This window comes from Geospiza fortis, unplaced genomic scaffold, assembly GCF_000277835.1.
Source record: "Geospiza fortis unplaced genomic scaffold, GeoFor_1.0 scaffold166, whole genome shotgun sequence".
Lineage (NCBI taxonomy): Eukaryota > Metazoa > Chordata > Aves > Passeriformes > Thraupidae > Geospiza > Geospiza fortis.
Window position 1 is genome coordinate 8351250 of NW_005054310.1, and position 16145 is coordinate 8367394.

At 34.7% G+C, this 16145-nt stretch overlaps 1 protein-coding gene across 1 annotated transcript in view; it reads right to left on the bottom strand.

Moving 5' to 3' along the window:
* Nucleotides 1-839: 839 nt before the first annotated feature.
* Nucleotides 840-16145, bottom strand: part of USP15 (ubiquitin specific peptidase 15) — a 49825-nt gene continuing 34519 nt past the window's right edge. Inside the window, exons 8-21 of the mRNA XM_031055555.1 lie at nucleotides 11821-11994; nucleotides 11325-11483; nucleotides 10423-10647; nucleotides 8944-9027; nucleotides 8759-8853; nucleotides 8396-8584; nucleotides 7465-7580; nucleotides 7060-7335; nucleotides 6686-6756; nucleotides 6210-6325; nucleotides 4166-4315; nucleotides 3677-3780; nucleotides 3026-3114; nucleotides 840-2722 (exon numbers count right to left, since the gene is read on the bottom strand). Coding sequence (XP_030911415.1) covers nucleotides 2537-2722; nucleotides 3026-3114; nucleotides 3677-3780; nucleotides 4166-4315; nucleotides 6210-6325; nucleotides 6686-6756; nucleotides 7060-7335; nucleotides 7465-7580; nucleotides 8396-8584; nucleotides 8759-8853; nucleotides 8944-9027; nucleotides 10423-10647; nucleotides 11325-11483; nucleotides 11821-11994 — 2034 coding nt within the window. The 3' untranslated portion in view covers nucleotides 840-2536. The remainder of the gene's footprint in view (nucleotides 2723-3025; nucleotides 3115-3676; nucleotides 3781-4165; nucleotides 4316-6209; nucleotides 6326-6685; nucleotides 6757-7059; nucleotides 7336-7464; nucleotides 7581-8395; nucleotides 8585-8758; nucleotides 8854-8943; nucleotides 9028-10422; nucleotides 10648-11324; nucleotides 11484-11820; nucleotides 11995-16145) is intronic.

Below are 16145 nucleotides of genomic sequence, written 5' to 3' on the forward strand. Positions count from 1 at the left end.
GACACTCAAATAGAGATATTCCTGATTTTTATCTCTGATTAGGAAGCTGATTATACAAACTGTGTGTTTGTAATCTTGAAAGCTGAATTAACAATAACAACAACAACAATCTATGTACTTTTTTCCCTAAATAAATGTTACTTTGATCAATACCCTTTTAAATTCTAAAAATTCTAGTTGGACGATCCAATTATTAGTAGATAAGTACATTCCTTCAAATATAACTTTCCATATGTCTGTATTTATTTGCATTTTCAAATGGAGAATGAAGTACATTAGGACTCTGAGTTATCAGATGTTAAAGCTCCAATCTACAAACTCCTAAAGTACTTTGCTAAGTCAAATCAGATCCTTTGCTCTGTGTGGTTTTTCTAAACAAGTTTTAGGCTCACAAGATATGGAAAAAATGGGAGCATGAATACAGGGGGGCTCTTTGTATGTGTTATTCAAAGAGCTGATCACTTCTCTAGGATTGCTTCCAAAATCTTGTATCATTTCCGCCCCCTGCCAACCCCATAGGTTTGTCTAATCTTAAATATATTCTCTCATTTCCCAGTCATCTCATAATTAGTATATTTGCATTTGATTATTGTTCCAGTACTACTTTCACAAACAAACAACATTAGGACATTATTGTTTCTACAGTCTTATAAATGTTTTAGGGCCAATGACAAGAGAGAAACCTTTTTATATATACTATCTACTTGAAATACTAATAATCTTGTTCTATGTCGGCCATTACATAACCAGTTTGCAACTGAGAGTATAAGTCTCAGACAAAGACTACCCATGACACAAACACCGTGGGAAAAGAATTTGTAACAAAATGGAACACTAAATAAGGCCTTGAATAGCTTTATTGAAATCTGTATAAATAAACATGCGCATTTCAAATGTAAACCCAAGTGAACTCAAGTGCAGACAAAATTTTAACCTCTGTCATGCAGGAGGTTAGTTTACATTTAAAAAAAAAACAATCTCAAAGCAGCTTTAAAATACCAGGATGAAACACCAGTTTAATATCAAGGTATAAAGCAAAGCCATGTCCAACATATCTCATTTATATCCTGGTCAAATGCAATTTTTTAAACTTTTTAATGCTAACATAAATAAATAATTTACCAAAATGTGCACTCACAGAGTGAACTTTTATTTACAATACACAATTTATAACCTATTGTATTTGATTAGTTCAAGTGAAGAACATCATACTTTTTGCTTTTTTCTTTTTTTAATTTTAAACAGTGGGACACAACGCAATTCTCCAGGTAGTAGATATGTGACATGTGCCCCCACATTTAAGAGCCCCTCTCAAAGGCAGTATTGTATGCAAATCAACAATACATTCTTCCAACTAGATCAAAGGGAAAGCAGCAAATCAAAAAATATTTCAAACGGTCACACTTATTTTGGCATCCTGGACCCCCGAACACAGTTAACTGAAATCCAACTTGGAGTTTGTATGCCTTATATACTGTACAGGTTCTGACTTGAACATGCAAATGCCAATTCTCTTATGAGTTACCTTTTCAGATACACTGTAAGGCTATGGTGAATTCCATCCGGAACACACAAAGAAAATTAACAGGCCTACCTTTAAAGTGATTTTGTCAATTAACAATTTAAAGGCAGGTCATATTGAAAAAATTCTCAACTAAGCCATTACTATGGATACAGAATACTATTAACTCTGACCTTAATACAGAGTAGTTTGCAAGCTGTCAAACTACAAAAACTGGGGAGAAAGAACTTATAGCACAATTTAAATTTTGGACTGTTATCAGATAAAAAATTATGCATGTCTTAGAAGCAAGATAACAGGAATTATGTCTGCAGAGTAGATTCCAACAAGCAACAATGGATACTTACATTTAATTGAAAACCCTTTCTGTTAATGCAGCATGAAATCTAGAACCTGTTCCACAGCAGAAGATAAACGTAATATTCTGGATGTTCCACTATGTCACAAAAGGTTAAAACACCTTTTTCAAGCTATTTCTTCTATTCTGACCGAATTAAAAAAAAAAAAAAAGAAAAATAGGGAGAAACAAAAACTTGTTGTTTCAAGAAAACTACTTTAGGTATTTATGACATTTTTACTTGTACTCTGTTGGCAGCCTAAGGAACATGTATATATTCATCCAGAAACTAGACTTGGCAGTAGTATTTTCTTGCAGTACTAGGAAAGTAAATGTCAGAAGTCCACAGATTTAATATTTTAGTTATTAATTCACATCCAAAACAAAAGAAAACATAATCCATCAGAACAGCAGCAGAAAACTTAAAAGGGGTTTATTTGTGATTTCCTATATATACCTTGTGAATATGAGACTGTAAATGTATTAGAGACAATTTCTGTTTAAGTTTTTATTGTTTCACTTCAAGTACTGCACATGTTAAAATGCAATAAAGATTTACATTCTATTATCTGAAACTCCCCATCTCAGATTTTTATTCTTAATTTGGTGGGCATTTTCACTCTTTCAATCCGTATCCCCAGTAAGAGAGTCTCTTTTATGGCTTCTAGTTCTTCCCATCAGTTAGTGTGCATACAATTTTCATTTTCTATATCATTATCATTTTCATTGCTGTCTTCATCACTTTCTAGTGGGATGCCTGTGGCCGCTGAAGCACCTTGTTTAGTTTCCCGGTCAAGTGGGAAAAAGCCAGTTCCACTGATTGTGTCCTGTCTCTGGTAGAAGAGCACATACGCTGCTTTGGACTGCAAAAGAGAGCAGTACATTATGCTCATTAGACATCAAACAAAATATTTATAATCCAGGTTACTAACTCTTTTTCTTTGCTTCCAAGTACACAAGGTAAAATGACAAAGAAATGCAGACTGTTTATGTTAAATTTATTTCTGCATGTTGTAGCAAAGCATTTTTGGTTTGTACTGTCCTTTGCAAGAACACAAACTACCGCCTACAAATTTAACACAGGTTTCATGGTTTACTCTTCATTTTGCCTGCCCTGATATGAAAACATCAACAGCCCCAAATCTGGAAACATAAAAGATACTTGCCACTATCTGGTCTTCACTTGCAGTGGACACACTACTGTCATCAAAGTAGTACCATTTTCCATCATCCTTATTTTTTGCAAAAGCAGTATCTAAGACAAAAAAGTAAAATGTCTCAGGACTTTGTATATTCATAGATGTAGTACAATCAGTTACTAGAGTGTGTTACTGTCTAACATTTAATATTTAACTAACTAAACCTCATTATCACTATTAAACATCTTTAACACATTATTTTTAGCAAAGAGAGTTTAATCACTAACATTTCCCTCCTAAAGACAATGTATACTGAAAAGGACAGTCAAAATACAATGCCTCAGTCATTTTTTCTCTCTGCTTTCAAGGAGAAGCACAATGAATAAAAGTATAGACAAGCAAGACAAAATCAGGTGTAAGAGTACAGCAGCTCTTATGTTTTCTCTTTTCACAATATGCGTAGCTACAAGTATAAAAGAACCTACAATTACCCCTGAAAGCTCACTGCATACAGATTTTTGTGTTGAAATACTCGTGAAAGCATTTCAAGGTAATGGAAAAAAAATTGTCCCCAACCATTAAAAAGCACCATTGATTCAAAGTGATCAGTACTTCAATCAAAATCAACATGGAAATAAAAGCTGACATCTAGAATGATGACACTTGAAATCAACTTACAGTGCCCTCCTCCCATTCCTCCATAGTGGTTGGAAACAGCAATCAAGTTGTAGCGGCAAGGCCCGGCATTGGGATTAATAAGGAACTCTGACATGTCCAAGTCACTGTTAAAAAACAAAACAAAACAAAATAAAGTAAAACAAACAACAAAACCCAACCAAAATTCAGTCATGTTAATAGCATTTTTAACCACAGTTTGGTGGTCTCAGAGCCCTTTATTTCATATGTCCTAGAAAAATACACCAGGCTACTCTGCCAGTGCATCTCTTTCACTCCATGAGTAATGGAACAGGAACAAGCAATCTTCCATATTTTTACATTATAATTATTTTGCAAGTTTATACTTTTAATCCAGAAGCATTTTGTCATTAGTTTACTGGATCCTCTCATGGAAGCTGAGAACAAATCCGTTTTATGTAATCACTGTATTAAACACATGCCCTAGTCACAATTTTATACTTCTAGCATCAAAATATTTGAATTTCTTACTTTATCGGAAAATCAACCAATGTATCCAACTTGTCCCTCATGTATCTGCTGTAGGAAAAGCGCTTCAGATGAACTACCAGTACGGGGGGCAGTGACCACAAGTCTAACTTCTTAGTAGCTTGCTGATGTTCTTTACAGTTTGGACAATACCTAAAAGGAAAAATCATAAATGCTAACTAACTATAGTCCATATGAACATTAAAACACATTACCAAAGAGAAAGTCACATTCATGGGAGGAACTAAATGAGCAAAAACCACACACTCTTCATGTTCTGTTACTAATGCCATAGATATCCCTTCCAGCTTACAACGTGCAAGTGTGATCCCAGTGAAGCTCAACATCAGTAACACAGAAGCAGCATCCCCCAGTATTGGATTCTCATCTCCTACATCCCTGATCAGATCCCTGTATCCTTAGTTAAAACACAGCATTCTTGTATTTTACGAAAAAGAGATGAAGTGTTTAGAAACTGACCATTAAAAAAAAAAAAACCAAACCAAAAATAACAAGCAGCTGTGATTCTTTCAAATTTCAGTTTCCAAATTCATCCATCCACCACCCTATCCCATCTACCATCTAAAACCAGATTACAGTGATTCCTGGAACCTGGGAAAAACTCATTACTAGAAATTTCCCTTCTTAGTAGGCAAGTATTGAACAGGCGGTGACTTAGAAATTTCTGTTCCCTGCAATGCACACTCCAACTCTTCAGCAACTAATGCTCAGGGAGGAAGATAAGTAAGAATGAATGGAAGAAACTCTTATTTGAAGTAGTCTATGCATATTCCACACTTTAGCATCTAACAAGTAAAAATCTAGGGAAAAAAAAAAAGAAAAGAGATGAACCCTAATGAAAAGACTGCCCAAGTGTCTTTAAATAGCAACATCAGATAATGACAAAAAATTAGGAGAACTGTAAGGGCAGGCTGGAATTGAAAATCTGTTATCCCAGTTGGCTTAGAATACGTAGAATACAAAAGGTGCTGGACTAGGCATGGTGAACTCTTGTAGATTAGACTTGTGATAACCTAACAAACAAAGAGAAATGTGATTAATGACCTCAGTGAGATGCATCTAGTAACAGCTGCTCGACTTCTGCAGTTGTATTTAGTAGTTAAAATACTTTGCTTAAAATGTGCTGCCAAAATGGAAGTGCTGACATACCACACCTGAGTTATGTGTGTATGTATCTCAAACAATCTATCCTGTTTTGTATAATCTAGCAAACCCAGAAAAAAAAAGAGATTTTGTAAGTTAGCTCCCTACCCTGCACAAATATAGGGGAAACTCTAGTGACAGTGTTTGGAAAGCTTCAAAACTTTTGGGTATCCACAGAAGAAAAATTAGCAGACTCTTGTTTCAAACTTAATTCTGATCTTAAAGGTGTTGATGAAAGATTATCTGCTAGAAAACTCCTGGAAAAAAAAGGATCTTATGGGAACATACTGTAATTATGAATCTTCAGATGTGATTCCAAATGATAATTTGGAAAAACCATTAATAGCATAAAAGTCTCTGCCAAAAACCTAATGGCTAGAACATGAATTTGAGGGGATTATTGACTACAGACATCCCCCATCCCATAAACTTGCTGTTTATGCACATATTTAATGTTTATGCACATTTAATATATCAATGCAAGGCAAGTTATGTATTTGCATAAAGAAACTACAGTATGCACCAACCTCTCTCATCTCAGAAAGGAGTATTAGTTTAAACCACTACATTGAATTTGTCACAATATTATTCATTCACTGTCCATCAAAGTTCACAGACTAGAGCACTTAAAGTATCAACCCTTCCTCCTAACTGTGAATGCATTAAATGTCTTCCTTACAAATAAAACCTTCTGTACATGGTAAAAATTTTGGTTAAGTAATGGACAAAAACAAAAAGCATTTTGAGAATTTTCAACTATGTTTGAAATAACAAGATTCAAAATGCCATTAATAAATCAGCTACTGATCTCCATGTTCAAGTGTGGTTTTGATTAATTTTGAGAAATAGACCACAGTACATAATTTTAATCTTTTGTGCTTACCATGGGTCTTCAGCACCTAGTTTTTCCTTTGTTGTGAACAGCTCAATGCAGTCTTTTAATTTCACAAAAGGCTTTTTGGGAGGCTTATATTCCACACTTTCATGTTTTTCAAAATCCTAAAGAGAAGTATTTCTTGAGTTAAGAGAACAAATGAAACAAAACTCATTTTAGTGATGTCGTCTTACTATAAACAGTAACTACAAAGCTCCTATATATGGAAAAACTGATCAGAAACTGTTCAAGTAAAAAGTTTCCACAGCTTCAGATTTCCTTCCCAGTTCATAAGCCTCAGAATTGCTAATTACATGGATGTATATATGAAGTTTATTTATGACTACATATTTACTAAGAATAACATGAAAAAAAGATACAGTTGCTGCTTCTTGCGAAGACTTACAATCCCGTATGTGACACACTGCATTTTTTATGTTTAGTTTTTATTTGTGCTGGGAAAGGGAGAAACATAAACAGCTTACCTCTGCTGCACTATCATCAAAGTATCTCTTCTTCAATTCAGGATCCCAATCCAAAGCAAGGAAAGATCTTTCTAAGATTAAAAAAAATAGTTTTCTCTTAATGTTATTTCCTGCTTTACATGAAATTGTATTAACTTTGGGCAAACACTCTTCAAAATAAATTAAACAATTGTACAATGAATTAATTACAAAAAACTGAAGCATATAAAAATCCTGTACTTCAAAAAGTCAACTGCAATAAAAATTTAGTTAATTATACAGAATTTACTATTTAAAAGAAAAATATATCAAACAGCACACAAAGAAAATGAAACATGAGAGTCAGAAAAGAGTCTCAGAACCAAATATTGCCCACTCTGTTCCCTGTGACTTACCATCAAGCCTAGGTTGCCTATCATCAAATCTAATATGCCTGGTATCATCTTTGATGTAGTTTATGTCAGTACTGCCTAAATTATTGAACTGGAATGTAAACAATCGCTTTTTGTGTCCCGTGAGTGGTTGACCTTTGCAAGTATCCTCAGTACACAATCCATTTTCAGAGTCATTGTCACCCCCAACTGAGTCTTCTGATTGGCTGTTTTCATTCTCTGAGGGAAGTTCCTGATCCTGGCTGGATTCATCATCTTGCTCATCTGTTTCCATTTCACCTTAAGCAATTGGAAGAATAAAGAGGAAGAAATGAGACAGAATGACAGTAATTGAAAAACACTAGAGAGTTAACTTCCATTCGAAATTCAACACCAAATACTAAACAAGTGTAGATATTCCAGTCTTACTTGGAGATCCTTCTTCATGTATTCCATTTGGGCCATTACCATTGATACCATGGTCCTTACAGCAATGCAGGGAACCTTCAGTGTCTTCACTTTCAGTACATGTTTTTACATATCGGCTAAATGTAACACATGAAAGCAACAGTTAGAAGCAATGGATTGTTAAACAATTTTCATTGTTCAAACTGGTAATTAAACTGTTTTCACAAGTCCTTGCTACTGTACTGTATTTCTGCACTCCTTTCTGATTTACTCAGATTATCAGTTTTATTGCCAAATGTGTCTAGTGTTACAAGCACACAGGAAAACCTGCTCATATGTGACTGTGTATTTTTGGCAGCTACTTGGTCTGAAACAGTTTGATTCTTAGTCTCACTCTCTGTTTGTCCACTATTCAGTTTTTTAAATTGCTCATTAACCATATTACAGAGAAAGTTACATCAACAGAGAAAGAAGCATAAATTTAAATTAGAGGTTATATGATTTTAATTTCTTCTATATAATGACACTAATTCTAGTCTACTTTCAGAAAGTGTCTACCATGTACTTCTACAACAAAAATTAGTGCATTAACTTGAACAGTAGCTACAGGAAGTATAACCATAGCATAACAACTGGAAAACATTTCCACTTTACCAACCTAACAAACAGCTAAGCATACAAGAGAATTATTTAACAATACAGACTGACTCTCTACTATTTGTCGAACTATTTGTCTTCTCAAATACTTTTTAGATGAGGTCATGCTAACAAAAAATCAAATTAAAATCCACATTAGTGGCTAAAATTTTATATTTAATATTCAACAGAAAGCAAATACAAGTGCTCAAATCTAATCAGTATGTTAGAAATGCACAGTATGTTAGAAATGCAATGACTCCAACTCTTAGCATTATTCTTAACAAACTAATTTTTCTTTTAACAATAATCTTACCACATTCTTAGCAGCAGCAGGTTATATAGTTTATCTTCAGTATTGTTTCTAGGCACTGCTATGAGAAAAGGTTGACCAAACAGTAAAGAACCACTATGGCTGTAGCTAGTGTGCCTGCACTTCTCCCTTAAACAAACAGGAATTATGACCTGTTCCGTATCTTCTGTTCTATTGATGGCAATTTCAAATCTAGAAGAAAAACAATCAGAAATACAAAGAAAAATGGTCATGGAAAAGGCTACAAAGGGGAAAAAGAAAAAATATCCCCTCCCAGTTTGATCTTTATCTGGTGTCTAGGTTTTAATCTTTTGCAAATACCTAAACAAACTCCAAAGAAACGCGAAGTGCATTATCTACACTTACACATAAATGTCATCACGTTCCATAATGCTACTTAGATTTTCATCCATGGCAAATATCCTGTGGAACCTGTGATTGTATATATCAGTAACAATCATCTGAAAAGAAAACGGAGTATACACTGTTAAACCACGTTAATACACATTAAAATGCTATTTGTTGTGCTTTATTTAAGAGATCACTCTTACCTTATCTGCAGCAACACCAGACAAAGCTGACAATGCTGTGCAAAGATCCAATATATTTCCAATTTTGGGAACAACTACTTTGTACTAAAAAGGAAAATATAATTTAAATTTATTAAGAGAACAAATATACACGAGGAAAAATGCCCAAACAACACATGTCCAGCATATTTCATGTATTTCTTTCATATTTTTGAAACTTTAGGTGTAAAGTATTTAGATAAACAAATATAAGGTGTAAAGTATGTAGATCAACTAACATAAATTCTAAAAGCTGCATAAAATATAGCAATTCTATGCATAACTTTACAAATACACATACACTGACTACAGATTCTCATTTCACACGCAGAGAGAGAACTTGATTAAAGTCAAAGAAAACCTCTCTGTGGCTTCCCTTATGCAGCGCTCCTGAAGTTTGTAACAAAACTCCACACAAGACTCTTATCTGTTATTTGTATAATAAAGATAGGATTAATTAGAAATAAGCTATTATTAACTTTGTAATTAATTGCCAAGCATTGCATGCTATATCCTTAAGTTTTATAATAATTTAGACTCACAAAAACTCTACTGAACTGGTACTCTTCCCAAACTATTAATTCCAGCACAACCATCTCGCATGAGTCACATTCAACTACTTCAGTAGTTTTCAATTACTTTTTGTCCCCTGTGCAACTACTGTGCGTCCCCTATTTTCACAATTAAATTTTTAGCAGGCTCATCTCCCTTCACCTTCAAATTCCTTGACTCATACTGCCTTTGAGAACACTCTTTTCTCCCACTTTCCTTCTTATAGTACTGATTTCAGTACTAAAAAGGTGTCAGAGCCTTTTTGAACGCCTACATAACTGCCTGTGTTGTATTTTTTTCACTTACCCTCACTTACTGTATAAGGTACAGCTAGAACCATTTTATCATGACTTGGTTATGATAACCTTATGTACATTTTTTCATTACATTCTAAGGTGTGTAATATCATCCCCTTCCTAAAAAACGGCAAAAGGGATACTCTTCACAAAGAAATCTCATCTGCAATGTTTTGACTATGAGGTGAGAGACTACCCAGTACATCTAGTCATGAGGGTTTTTTGCACCATTTCTTACAAATATTTGCTTTTTGTCAATAAGAAACCAAGAAATTTCAAGTCTTACAGATTAAGTATAGATATTTTTATAAACATAAAAATTCATCACAGCAGCTCTCAAAAAATTATGTCAGCATACATTTTAAAGATTAAGAGGCCCTATTAACACAACCATAAAGAAATTACCAATTCTTTCTTGAAACTATACAAGGTATGTACAGTTTTCCTCAAGTATGTATAGTCTTCCCCATTTTCCTAAGTGAGACTTCAGAACACATACCAGAAAAATAAAGCTTGTTGGATTTGCTTATAAATTTGCACTGTGTAAAGGAACTTGGGTTCACTGTTAATGCCTCATGAATCAAAGTGTTTGTCTGCAAATTAAGCCGCTTACCTGCATAGGCTTTGCAAGTGGATCCATTCTAACTAAATAAACTTCCAAAGTGCGTTCTTTTTTCATGGGTAATGGAAGTGTCAAGTAACAAAAGGGATCAAAGGTTACAGATATTTTAGCACATTCAGGACAAACTAGAGTAGATTTAAAAAGGCCATGAAATATATCTACAATGATGGAATCATTTCTCTTTAAATGGTTTTCCCAGGCTTCTTCAGCAACCACCTGTAAAGAAAGCATGATCTGGGTTATGACAAAGTAGTCAGAAATGAATAGTGAGAATTTTTAGTAGAAGTCCTTGACAGAACATTTTCAGTAACAACCTAAACACAGAAATGTCACTCCAAAGGACCCGTAAGGAATGTTACTACTATCAGGTTTCCAGGTTAAAAGATGTATGCTTTTCCTAGGACAGAGATCCTGTCAGTGGTATTACACAGTCTGAGAGCGACTTTCAAGTAGCTTGGGGGAAGACAAAAAGCAGATAAACCTACAAATTCCATCTGAATTAACTCATACTCATAACAAAAGAAGAGTTTCCCTGAAGTAAGAGTACTGGAGAGAGACAGAATGCTGCACACACTGTAGGTATAAAAATAAAAGAACAACAGAACAGGAATTGTTTTTTCAACAGAACTGAATAGAACAAGAACGATTATCTTAATGAAGTCTTAAAAAAGAACTTACCATCCTCCATCCCCCCTCATTATCTTAAAAAAAAATAGAAATTTACACAGTTTCTCAAGATGTCAATTTTCAAGTTCTGTCCTATTTTCTGAAATGTCTTCCAGAAAAAGCCCCACATAATCAGTTTCCCAACCTTCCAGTGCATAATCATGTAGAAGTATCTTACAGCATACAACTTTGACTAAAATGAAGATGATCAGCTCCAAAATCCCTACCTTGTCTGGTCTCCCATCTGCATCCTTTAATTGAATATAAGGTTTTTTCCTAATTCTATTCAAATCCTCATGTAAACCATCCAAGAGAAAAGCCAGTAGCTCTTGACAATCTTGTTGCTGATAACCAGAAAATTGTGGTGCAAATCGTCCCACTTGTGTCTAAAAAAAAATAAATGCAAAACACTCCTGACACCTGAACTGTCAGAAAGAGTAGATACTTCTGAGATGTTATAGCAGCATATTGAAAGGGTAAAACTTGTAGTTATAAAAGGTAAGCTTTTCAATGGAGACAGGAAGTCAAAACTAATTCTCAAAGCACAAGGACAGGTGACAGCTACTGAAAAATACATCCAAGTGTTTTACCAGTTCAATGAATGAACTGCATACTGATAAACAGTAGTTCAATTTTTTTTTGTTGCGTGTTTCTCCAAGTTTTATATACGTAAAAGTACAAAACCAAAACCGACATGTAATTCCACGTAATTTCCTTACTGACCTTAAATGCTCTTGGGGTAACATAGCTGTATTTTCCTGACCACATTTGCTTGATAAGCTCAGCATAAGATTTTGCTATTTCACCTCGCATTCCTAAAGGATTGTCAAAATTCAGCTCTTCTTGGTATTTATCATTGAGAAAGTATTCTGTAAGAGGAGGTGTGTTGCTCAGACACTGCAAAAAATAATACAGACTTTTTAGAACAGTGATTTGAATCAGTTCTACACAAAGAATGTTTTAATTTTGTTAAAGCAGCCATGAATTGCAATGTCTAGTGCCTGGAAGGAAAAGAGAAAAAACCCTAAACATTTTTTTCCAGAAACAAATAATGGCTTTAAACCAAGACTGGCTACAGCTGTCATTACAAGTTATGCAAAGATAATATCTGTCAAGAGCTTTACCTCAAAATTTATAACACAGAGTAGTCCAAACAACCCACAGCATGACAACATAATGTGTATCAAGATTTAAAACAAACAAAACAAGGTGTTTCTTGAGACATGAATGGCTTTATGAAACTTGTTGCTAGAGGTTGTAATAGATGCGCAAAGTGGAGAGTGCACACGTTTGGAAGAGAGAGGCAACAGAGCTTATTACTTCAAATTATAGCATATTCAGAGCAACATTTGAAAAAAGATTATTTTGGCAGGCGAGGGAAGGTGAGGATGCTTGGCCTTTTCCTTCTCTTTGTTAATATCAGCTTATGGATGCTGTTGGAGACAGCAATCTATGCTAGAGCGACTAGACTTTGAATCACAGTGCTGTAAGCCCTTGCTATGTTCTTTTAAATCTTGTGATGCAGTTTAGAGCTGAAATTAGTCCAAGGAAAGCAAGGACCTTGGTTTAGATTTACAGACAAACTATACCAGTTTGTCTCTTCTCTCAGCATTTGAAGACAGCAGGACGTAATCACTGCAGTATGATTTACAATTTCACTTTCAATTTTTGTGTGCTTCTCTTCATACTCCTTTAAACATAAACATTTCCATCACTCAGGAATAATCCCCATGCCATGCCTTAGCATATATTCTTAAGAGTTTGTTCATTAACTATTGTAAGCTTTTCTGCATTCTTTCCTTTATTAAAAGATTTGAGGAAAGGTCAAGTATTTCACCAGTCTCGTCTGCCCCTCTGTAAACAAGGGGAAGAGCTCCACATATGCTGTTGCATAAGATACAAGAATTAGACTGGAAGAATTGCAACTTTATTGAGTAGGGCAAAAAAATATTATTCCTATGTCTGCCTATCATACCTGTGCAATATTACAAAGCAAAACCAGTCACATGCTGTAGAGAGCTGAGTTTCATGCCTATATCAAACTCCTTCCTTTCTCTTCCTCCTCACCTAAAGCTTTCAGGATCTGTCAACACTGCAAAAAAAAATTCCTGGTATTACAGACACTTTTGGACACTTGGGGTTGAAGCAATCTCATTTTTCTCTTGCTATATGGCAAAGAGTTTTTACTTCCAGTAGTGGTGATCCCAACTCCCCCTACCTCACAGATGTGTTGTCTTCTGGATTATTTTTGGGCTGGTTTAGGAAATGAAATCAGTTCAACTGTTCAGTTTAGTGTGAGGAATGTCCAATACAAGGAATTAAATAATGAAAAAATAGTATATTTTTCTACAGGTCTTTCTGTTAGTCAAGCATTATACAATGTCCTGACAATTTGGAGTCCATTAAAAAATAATTCACCAGTTTCTAGTTTTCACCTAATAAACTGATTTTGTCACTTTCTCAGAATATTAATTAATATTTGTAGTACAAGTCAGGAAGATTACTACAGATAACTTCCTTTTTTTCTTTAACAATATTCACATTATTGCATAAGATGACACTAATGGTAGTACTGGAATGCACAAATGTCTACCTCAACACAGCAAGTTTTGAGGTACAGAGCTGACATATTTTTCTAAAATACCAGATACAATAGTTTTTAAAAGAGTAGCTTCTAGAGGAGCTAATAAAGTTGGCCATATATGCATTGATCTTTTCAATGTAAGCGACAAAGCTAAATGATTACAAACATGCTTCCTCTTTGAAAAGGCTGACAATGGAGAATTATTTAAGATCATGATTAAAGTCAGAAGAAAAAAAGCATCCAGAAGCCAATTTGAAGGAATCCTACATTCTTATTTTCTCATGTCATATGTTGTAAGTTATCACGGAAGCCTTATGGAAACTGTCTATTAAAACCAAGACAATCTACAGGATAGTTAAGTTACCAGATTTGTGTGTCCTGTTCAACCTAGTGATGTGGGGTTTTCTGTTTGTTTCAAAACACAGACAATAAGTAAACTAAAAGTATACCAAAAGGTGAGGAATAATAGCAGCCATAATAGGCAAACAAATACAGTAAAACTATAGAAAACTGTCTGTGAACTAAAGAGGTAACAGAATGTCACCTCATTTCAGGCACTACTGTCTCTACAAGTTTTCTTTAACTAATAAAATTTCTGTAAAGTTCTCTGACCCTGAACTGATCATTTGAAAAGATCATAGGAAGTATAGAACAGAAGGCAGAAACTCCAAGAGACAATCCACAGGAGAAAAGGTTAACCTTCAGCATGACAAAGATTAACACTGAAATCATACTTCCATATTACATATTAATAACCTGGAAAAAAGTTATTAAGATGCACAGGAAAATGAGAAAGAAATAATTATTTTTAGTGTTATGTACACATGCACATATACACACACACACACACACATCTCAATGCTGTAGCCTCACTGGAATACTGTGTACAATACCAGCTCATGATAATGATTCCAAGTCTACCTGTCCTATGAAACCTTCATAGAAGGGGGAAATAGAATAATGAAAATAGTCAAGTCATACTCTTCTAAATCTCTGTAGTTTAAGTATGGAATAATTCTGATGTAAGAGTTTGCACAGACCCGATTGATAGAAAAGGAAAGTAAAAATTAATGAAGAGGGCCACCAAGACTGTGAGTGGCCTAGAAGCACTTGCCCTGTGAGAAAAGACTGAAGCATCAGGGCTTGTCCAGGCTGCAGAAGAGAACGTTTGAGGGAGGCCCAAGAGCAGCCCTCTAGTATCTCTATGGAAGTTAAGGGGAAGATGGAACCAGGCTCTTCACAGTGGCACATACTAGGAAGAAAAGAAACAATGGGCATCAGTTGAAATATGAGAGGTTAAGAATATAAGGAAAAAGGTTTTCATTCTGAGAACAGTCAAGTAGTGGAACTAAGAGTCTCTACCTTCTTGGGATGTTTTCAAGATCCAACTGGATAAAGCCCTGGGCAACCTGCTCTGACCTCAGAGCTAACCTTCCTTTGAGCAGGAGGTTGCACCAGAAACCTCCTTAAGTTCCACAAATCACTCTGTAATCCTAAGGGAACAAGGAAACATTTCTCCACATCCCATATGGAATATTGCACAAAAATAATGATAAAAATAAACTTCCAAAATAAAGAAAACATCACTACCTATCATGCCAGCGAACTGGGGAAATGAGGAGGAGACAGTAGGATCATTAATGGACATACTGAAAATTGAACAGTCCCTTAAGTGTCCTGGTTCTTCAGCTTCAGGTGCTACTTATTAAGAATTTTATGCAAATGACACTGAAGTTTCGTATTTCATCTTTCTAACAAAAGACTAAGAGCTGCCAGACTGAAAAGAAGATCCAAGGGACAGGAGAAAAAGTGATTTACTTTACACCTACTTGTGTCTATCCTACTTTTGTCTGTATGCTATCAAACATGGCAAAAAGCGCTTAATTAATACGCTCCTTAATCCAAACTCCACATACCTAGGGCAACTGAAACAGAACTATAAAAACTTAGGAATTTCAAGTATTGGTGAAATATGCTATCTTTTGTCTAGATAAACTCACAGCCGTAAGTAACTTCAGAGGGAATATTATTCAGCTTTCTGAAGAAAAAAAAACTTCTGAAATATCCATTTCAAAGCTTGTTCAGAAGTCAGGTGTTTATAATCACACCAATGGGAAAAACGCATCAAAATAAAAATCTTGGAAAAAATGAATCTTTTTAGTGAAAATATTTTTTTTTCCTTCTCACATTTTTTAATCACAAAATGAAAATTCTGGAACTCTCACATTTTTGCTGTGAAAGAAAAATTAAAAATCCAAACATTTCCACAGAGCTCTAATCTGTAATATCCCACCGAAAGAGGAAAGTAATACTTGGGAAACATCCACAGGTGGCAGCACAGCGATGCTTAATGAGACTCATTTTTTCTAATTTATTTTCAGCTTAGAATATAGCTATGTACCTAAGTGAATGTGAATGAAACATCTGCTTGCCAAATATTTTTTGTAATATGGGTTCAAGTAGT